The sequence below is a fragment of the Myripristis murdjan genome, chromosome 10 (genome assembly GCF_902150065.1).
Source record: "Myripristis murdjan chromosome 10, fMyrMur1.1, whole genome shotgun sequence".
Taxonomy (NCBI): Eukaryota; Metazoa; Chordata; class Actinopteri; order Holocentriformes; family Holocentridae; genus Myripristis; species Myripristis murdjan.
The window spans coordinates 13,493,749-13,502,552 of NC_043989.1; the positions used below are offsets into that span (position 1 = coordinate 13,493,749).

At 43.9% G+C, this 8,804-nt stretch overlaps 1 protein-coding gene across 1 annotated transcript in view; it reads left to right on the forward strand.

Annotated features, from left to right (window-relative positions):
- The window catches only part of drp2 (dystrophin related protein 2), a 38,899-nt gene extending 30,129 nt beyond the window's left edge, over positions 1-8,770 (forward strand). Inside the window, exons 16-20 of the mRNA XM_030062508.1 lie at positions 3,346-3,492; positions 5,378-5,630; positions 7,371-7,488; positions 7,640-7,726; positions 8,192-8,770. Of these exons, the coding sequence (XP_029918368.1) occupies positions 3,346-3,492; positions 5,378-5,630; positions 7,371-7,488; positions 7,640-7,726; positions 8,192-8,211 (625 nt within the window). The 3' untranslated portion in view covers positions 8,212-8,770. The remainder of the gene's footprint in view (positions 1-3,345; positions 3,493-5,377; positions 5,631-7,370; positions 7,489-7,639; positions 7,727-8,191) is intronic.
- Positions 8,771-8,804: the final 34 nt, after the last annotated feature.

An 8,804-nucleotide genomic window follows, 5' to 3' on the forward strand; every position in this document is an offset into this window, starting at 1 on the left:
CATCAGATGCACGGCCGCTGTGATTAAAGACTATGGCAGCGGGTACAAATCCAAGGACCGACTGAAGAGAGAGAAGGGAGGAAGCGAAGAAGTGTGTCTGTGTGTGTGTATATATGTGAGAGTGTGTGTTTGCACGCACATCTGTGTTTCTAAAGCTGGAAGCTGGCTAAATGGGAGGGGGCTTATGAGGTTACAGAAGGGAGAGGAATAGGGAGCTTTAATATGAATGAAGCAGCCAAGAAGGTGAGTCCTCATTACAGAAAGCGGAGAAATTGCTTGGAGGAGAGAGTGTGTAAGGCAGTTCAAGATCATGTGCTTGTCTGCGTCTGTGCCCATCTCTTATTTGGTTGACATCTGTGTGGGTGTTCAACTATGTCTTCCTTCTTTGCAGTGATTCTTTTTTTTTTATATAGAGCCTCAAAATCAAGACTGGTAGCCCAGTGGATCTGTGCAAATAATTTTTAATTCATTTTAGGGCTATTTTTGTGGATATATGTTTAAAAGGAGTATACCTGCATGTTTTGACTTTTCATCAACATTCGTGATCTATCTATCTGTCCAAGACAAATCTTGGTGTGTGTATGTTTACTCGAATGCTTTAGTGGTTTACAAGTCAAGGCTGGGTACCCCGTTCATTTCCATTCATGCTCAAACAATGTGAGAAACTGCTCTGTGAAACTTAAAAGTTGTTATGCATAGGTAAGTCTTGCACAGCATGTACTTCTACTTGCACAAATTGGGAAGGAACTTTTTTGTGATTGGCAGCTTGGAGGGCAGAACCCAAGCATAGCGGAGGTCAAGGATTATCTGAAAGTTGCAGCATGGAACAAGGAAACACGTTCATTACAAGTAAACAGAGGGAATACTTGGCATTCAGCTCAGCACACACCTAAACTAGGCAGCTAGCACCAGCTAGGCCATTTTCATCTCACTGCACTCAAAGTTAACAACAAGTGATACCTCTCCGAGCTTTGAATGTGGAACACATTTAGTATTAATGTGCAAGTTTTAAGGAATAATTATAAAGTAAAACAGCAATTTTAGACAAGGTTCTAGCCAGCCAAGTATTCATAAGATGGAATTACTTATGTATAGCAACATTCAACTTTCACAGGGCAGTTTTCAAATTTTTTGAACATGAACAGAACTGAAATGGGATATGTCTGCCTCGACTTCTAAACTACCAGAACATATTCTGTGCACACCTCTGAGTAACTGATATATGTATGGATACATGATTACGACTGTGAAAGTGTGTGTGTGTGTGTGTGTGTGTGTGTGTGTGTGTGTGTGTGCTAGGTATTACTACTGTTCTACGGATGTAAATATTTTTACACAGTCATGTTGTGGGGACTTGCCTCCCTTATGTGGACAAAAAGCAATTGCCCTCAGTGAAAATAATAAATTTTAGGGTGAAGATTTGATTTAACGGTAAGGTAACTTAAAGGTTAAGTTAAGGTTAAAGTTAGGGTTAGGGTTAGACAGGTGGTGGTTCGGGTTAAGGTTAAGGTTAGGGGAAATCTCCCAGAAATGAATGTATGTCAGTGTGATGTCCTCTGAAATGATGGAAACAGCACTTTGTGTGTGTTTGTATGTGTGTGTGTGTGTGTGTGTGTGTGTGTGTGTGTGTGTGTGTGCTGAGAGAGAGGAGGGCTGCCACTGTTACCCCCTTAGATACCCATTGTTTCTAGACAAAATTACACAACTTTTCAGACTCAGTGTTCTGTCAGTTTTCCGTCAGTGAGCACTTTTCATGATTGATACCTGTGCTTCTCAAGCCTGCTTCCCGTGTCTCTGTTGCGAAGCGCATGCATCTATGGCCTGGGTGGAGCTGTATCAGAAAAAATGCGTGTGCGTGCATGCGAGTACCTGTTTGAGTGTGATTCCGTGCCTGAGAGTGTGTTTGTATGCATGAGTGTCTCTGTTTGTGTGTATGATTTTTCATCTCCTCTACCCCTTATGTGTTGCAGTGTTGTTTTCTGCTCTTGTGCCCTTGTATCTTGTTGTGTCTTATTCTGCCGCCTGTTTTTCTGTCTGTCAGTGCTTCTCTGCTTTTTCTGCCGCATGGCTCTGTAGCAGCCCCTGCGCTCTCTTTTCCTCCAGCTGTTGAATGGATGGCATTATACTGTTCTCTGCCCTGGACTTTGCTGCCAGTCCGTGCAGCCTTCTCCCTCTCTCTGTGCTCTGCTGTGCGATGTTCAGAGTTCACATTAGCTCATAATTTCATAACTCCATGGGCAATAAACATGAATCAAATCTGGATATGGAGACATGCTAGACAGCAGAGGGCTGGGACGTAAATAATTGTTGTTATATCATGAGAAATGTCCTGTTAGATTTGGAAAGTAGACTAAAGTGGATCAGCTCACCTGTGGTCATAAATGGCCTGGGGAAAAAAAGGCCTAGTAAAGGACTGTTTCAGTGTTTTTGAAGTTAATTTGTATTTTTTTATTTGTCAGTTAATACAACAATTTTGTTGATTGTACACCCATAAATGTCTTTTTGGATTTAAATTGCTCAAATTCATAGTTCAATTAGAGTGTGATTTTTAGTTGTAAATTTCTCAATACTAATGCAGTCAACAAAATTGTTGCGTGCAGGGGTGCCGTATATTGGGGGAAAGTTAGGACAATTCCAAGGGCCCTTGCCTGACAGCGACCCCAAAAAATAGGTAAAAACTAATATAAAATTATTAAACCATCATCATTTTTTTTTTTTTTTTTTTTTTTCATTGGGCCCAAAATTCCTGGCGGCGCCCCTGATTACGTGTACTCCATGGAATAAAAGTCAGAAATACAGTCTACCTCCAAAAATGCTGATTTTGTCCTTAAGTGCCCCTATGATGTATCATGTGACACTACAATGCAAAGCCTCCAGCTTGCAGTTAACAGTCTAAATCTAACAGTGTGTTTTGCTATTATAGTCCATAGAGTTATTGCAACCTATAAACTGATGGAGAGTCATGATCCCATCAAAATAATTACTGAATATTAGGTAATTCATGCATTGTTTTTTACAGCCTAAGGTCTAGTGCTATAAATCTGCATTCTACCTTTTCATTTTGATTATCAGTGAACAATATATAATCCAGCTGGCAGAGGAATATTTTACTGTGAACCTGACACAGCGCTGTGCTTTGCATTCACACCAGTGTCTTGTCCTGCTTCGCTGTCTTGTCTTGTCTTGCCTTTTCTTGCCCTGCACGGCCCTGTCCTGCCTGGTTTTGCCCTGCCTTGCCTTGCTTTGTCTTTTCTGCTCCTCCCTTGCCGTCCTTGGCTCTGCTTTGTGCTGCTGGTGGCTGTGTGCTGGTGGCTCAGTGTGCTGTCTCCTGTGTGGGGGACTCAGGGATGAAGATCAGTACCTCCTGCGTCACTCCAGCCCAGCCCTGGACCATGACTCGCCCTGCGGACAGCACCTGCTGCTGGCCCACCTGGAGCACCAGGACAAAGAGCAGCTCCAACGCACCCTGGCCCGCCTGGAGAATGAGAACAGGTCTGTAGCCGGGACAAACAGTGATCATGTGTGCCTGCGTGTTTGTGTGTTTTGTTTGAGTGGAGGGAGGGTGCTGTGCATGTAGGAACAGGATAGGTGGGGAGGTTGAGAAGCTGGTTTTGTGTTGACACTCTGAACTGCAGGGTGCAGCAGTCAGATGTCATCTGTATTGCTGGTTTACTGAGGAATCAAGACTGTTGTCGTTGGCTGCGATAACCTCTGTGTTTGTGTGTTTGTTTGTGTGTGCCCATCTGGAAGCATTACACTGTTTATTTTTGGCTGTATCTTGCTGAGAGTCAACACTGTTTACTAGGACTGAAAAAAAATCATATTGCAGTTATTTTGACAGATATTTTGATTGTGACATGATTCCTATTTTTGTGGGAATGACAATTTTTTTTTTCAACACAATTTGAATGATAATTTTTCAACACAATTCTTTTATTTTCACTGAAAAAAACCCAATGATGATGGTGTGCTTTTTGCTGGGGGCTGCACCAAACAAAGGCTTTCTTTTCTTTCTTTTCATCTAGAGAATAGGGTTTGTCTGCTTGACTGCTAGAACACCACAATACTTCATTAATAATGATATTTTGTCATATTTAACCTTTATCAAAAAATTACAGCTCCTGCATTTTGGATATTTCACTTGGTTGTATTAATATTTCATGTAATTGTTCAGTGATAATATTCACTGTGTAAATCTTATTAATGTTTTGAGGAGCACTTTGCTAAAAGACAGCATAGTTTTCAGGTTGTTACTTCACAGCACAACCTGTAATAACATGAAATACCTGCAGGTCATCCTTTAAACATGCTGTTTCTTGGTGGCCTGTTCAACAGAGGCTATGTTGATGGATAGGTGACACATTGGTGCGATACAACTATACAAGTGTGAAAGACATCATTTTCGATATGCTGCTTAATTTGGATTTATTGTGTCCTAGTGGCTGACAACCTCAGACATTTTCCCTAAATGAGGTAAAATCTTTTTCCTACCCACTTAATTTGTTACCAGAGGCGACCTTGATTAGTATGATTCATATGAATAATTTTCTCTTGTCTTCTGTTTGCCCCTGACCTGTTTAGACACATGGAGGCAGTCATATACATGAAGCTACACAGACACACACACGCACACACACAAACACACACACACACACATACATGCATGTAGCCCTTGGGTGTCTGAAACCTTGACCCAGTTCAGTTTTATACCGTGTATGCCTCCTGTTATGACGCCACAGTGGGCTTTGTCATTCTTATTTATTACTCGTGGCTGCACTGGCTCAGTTTATGTTGTCTGCTGTGGCTCTCATATGGCCCATACCTGAGCAATACAAACAAAATTCAAACAGCTTCGATCTGTTGGACTGGGTATTTGTGCTCACTGACCTCTTGTTAGTACAGTTATTATTTGCCCCAGACCGATGGTCACTGCTAAATTGGCAGCTGATATACTGATCCGTGGTTCTCCAGCAACAAGAGGAGGGACACGTATTCAGTAATGCTTCATGGTTCAGTCAGTTAATGGCTCTAGCTGAACTCGCACTGAAATAAACACAACTGACTTATTGCAGCTCATAGTTAAAATCAAGATAATTGCTCTCTGTGTTAGGTGTCAACAATGATTTGCCCCATGCTGCTTGTATGTCATAAACATCATTATAATTACTCATACACACAAAAAACTCACAAACACAGTGTCTCAGATAAGGCATATTCCTGCTTCTGCCAAATGTCTGCTGGATAAATATGAGCACGTCTCCAGTTTGATGTGTGTGCAGGCCTTTGTATGTGTGTGTGGCTATTTTGTATGTGATCCATCAACATGCAAGGCTGACTCTGTTGCCTCTCCATCCTTCCTTTACTCTGGCTGCTCCAGGGTGCTGCAGGGGGAGTATCGGCGGCTCAAGTGGAAGCACGAGGAGGCGGCATCAGTTCCCATGCTGACTGAATCCGGGGAGGGGGATCTGGGCTCGCCCACGGCCAGTGGGCAGCAGGATGAGGAGCTCCTGGCTGAGGCGCGGGTCCTCCGCCAACACAAGACACGCCTGGAGACCCGTATGCAGATCCTGGAGGACCACAACAAACAGCTGGAGTCCCAGCTGCGCAGGCTCAGGGAGCTACTGCTACAGGTAGTGCAGGGTGCTGCTGTGACAAGGTGTGGAGGGGGTAGGGGTGGTGGTCATAGTCTGTGTGTGTGTGTGTGTGGGTGTGGGTGGGAGGGTGTGTCGTTGAGAGAGTTAAAGATGTTAGCCTGACTGAGAAAGACTGAAGGTCGTAGGTTTGAACCCTGCAGTTGCTAATGTGTCCATCAGCAGCGCGCGCTCTGTTGGGCTGTCCTTGAGCAAGACACTAAAGACACTGAAGTCACTCTGTAAACTGTAAACTGTGACAGTCTGAACCGGGGAAGAGCTCAAGAGCAAAGGGAGAGCTGTAATTTGAATAGAGGGCACAGAGAGACAAATTCAAGTTCAATGGCATTTGTATGCATCAGGGCATGTACATTAGAATTTCAGGAGTGTAGTGCTTCGCAAACAGTCTTAAAGTACAAAGAGACAAATCCAAGTTCATATGGAAAAATAAAAATGTGCAAAAAGACAGAGCTTTCCTGGAAACGTAGAATTTGGAGACTGAGGAGACCAAGGTGATGCAGGTGTTGGAAAGAATACATAATGCAGGAGAGGGAAGTCAATAATAAGATGATAAAAAAAAAAAAAAACTATAAAGAGTTAAGAAGGATGGAAAGCCTTTTAGAAACTCAGACAATCTATAGCCTAATAGAGAAGATTAGTGCTGCTCTAGGGGAAAGGTGTGAGAAAGAGATGGATAGGAGCTGACTCTGAGCTACTATAATAAAGAGTCAGTTGGGAACATTGAGGGGAGAGGTGTAAATTGTAAATGCAGATCACTCAATCAAGGAGGGGCGTGGGGTGGGGCAAATTGGAGAGAAAGATTCTGTTATAGGATGAGGGACAGGGACGCGATGACACTTCCACAGGTTAAAGACTAGGAAATTGAGTGTGGCAAAGGAGGGATAATTTAGTGGAACGAGAACGCCGAAGACTGTGTAAAAAAAAAAAATAATAATAATTTGAATTCAAGGTGTCTTTGTTAAGGGTGGCGGATTGGACTTTCTCCCCATTTCCATGGCCAAAATGCCGGCCATTCTTTTACTGCACAAGGATTATTCACGCCCCAAAGCTCCCCTTTTCTGTATGAATGGGTGACAGGAGGGAAATAAGGTACATACTGTAGGTATTCCTTCTCTCTCGGGACCATTATTGCAGTTTCATTTCCTTAAAAAGTGCTGTAAAATCTGCCTTTGTAGATTGTGGAAGTACGTATGAATCCCTCCCAGTCTCTGCAGAGACTTCAGTTTCACTGCAATTGCCGAATGTACTCACCTCCTGAGTATTGCTACAGTATTGCTAAATAACAAAACAAAACTCGAGCGCAGCAGGTTGCATATATGCGCTGTTGGGGGGGACTGATGTTGAGTCACATTACGCGCCTCTGTGGTCTCAGACCTGTTCCCACCGCTGTCAACGTGTCTTGTGCAATACTGCTGTGTGCAGTGCAACTCTGTCTGTCTCCCTCTCTCTGCCTTTCTGTCCTTTCCATCTGTTTATCAAAGAGCAAAACACAATATTCTGATGGTTGTTTGTAACAGCTGTAGGGAAAAATTGCCTTTTTTTTCATAATCCCTCTCAGAGATGCCAATTGAGGACTGCTGGCTGGGTGCCATTAACCATCACATTCATTACAATCTGAAAGGCAAAATGACTCTGGCTCCGCTATCTGAGTCTGAAACATGCAGTGTGATGTTTATGAGCAATAATTTGCAATGAATAATAATGAGTGTTTCCTGACAGCCCAAAGATGATTCGGAGGCCAATGGGTCGGAACCGTCAACCCTGTCCTCTCCTGTGTCTGGAGGGGGTCACCACGGGGAGCCGGCCAGCAGAGAGACCACTGACACTGAAGCAGCAGGTCAGCGACGTGTAGCGTAGCTGAAATGTCCAGCTGACACACCAGTGTGACCGCATATGGCATATGCAGAGCCGACAAGTTGAATCTGAGACGAGAAATCTGCCCTCAGAGCTCTAATATTGTGTCGTGTGTGTGTGTCTGTGTGTGTCAGGCGATGATATGGAGCATGAGCAGGACACGGTGCTGCAGCTCCAGGAGGTCATTGAGCAGCTGAGGAACGTCTTCCCTTCAGAGCCGGGTGAGTTTGGCTCGGCTTTACGGATCTTAGCAGCAATAATCAGCCACGCTTCAGAAACAGTCTCTTTGCTCTTCCATCACCCCGGAGAGAGTGAGAGATGGAGAGGAGTGCAAATATGTACTGCTGCGGGTCAATAGTTGAAGGGAGGGGCAGGGAGATTAAATGGCAGCAGGAGAGGAGTATGATAAAGAGAGAGACAGACAGAGGCAGGGAAAGCGGCCGAGAGAAAGTGTCAGTGTCGCATTTTACAGACTGTCCCTTTGCATTCGGCATGCAATTTGCTGGCCAGTTCAAAGCCTGTAATTTCAGTAAAGAAAGGGATTATCATAATTATAGGACGTTACCAAGCTTTCTTAGTTATGACCGAGGCTGTTGCCACAGTCTAATGCATGTGCTCTGAAAACTGTAAATGCCTCTTTCCCCCAATTCTCCTTTTCCCTCTCTTCTTCTCTTTTCTAATTTCAGGCACCACCTCACTCATCTAACCCCGAGAGGGCCTTCAAGAGAAGAGTGATGCCTGAAGGGAGGCCTGATAGTGGAGCGATGGAGGGAGGGGGAGGGGAGCGGGCTCCGTATGGCTGAGGTCACCGCCACAGTACACCAGGCCCTGCGACCACAACAGCAGCTATCTTACCCAGAGCTAACCCTCTAATGGAACTCTGTGCACTAAAAGCCTTTTTCACACAAATGGCTAAAGGCTAACGCTAACGTCCGCTCAGCCAGGCCTGTGCTTGCTGGCTCAGCTAAAATTAGCGGCACAGCCTGACACCGTGTTAACCAGCCAAAGGAGACAAATGTTAGTGGCAGGCCAGGGAGAGACTAAAGCAAAAGGAAGATGTTTGTGCCCAGCCAAGACACTGTGCTAACCAGCATCTCTGTAGTCGTCTTGAGGTGTGAAGCTTTATATCAGTCCACAGCACAAATTGGACTTTCCATAAAAAGGACTTTGAAAATGCAAAAAGGAGTAATAACATATAACCCCTTGTTCTGTCAGAATGCCAGTAACTTCAATGTGTTTGTGTGTTTTCTTTTTTCTTTTTGAATGTGTCATCATGCTTTTTTTTTTTTTTTTAATTAA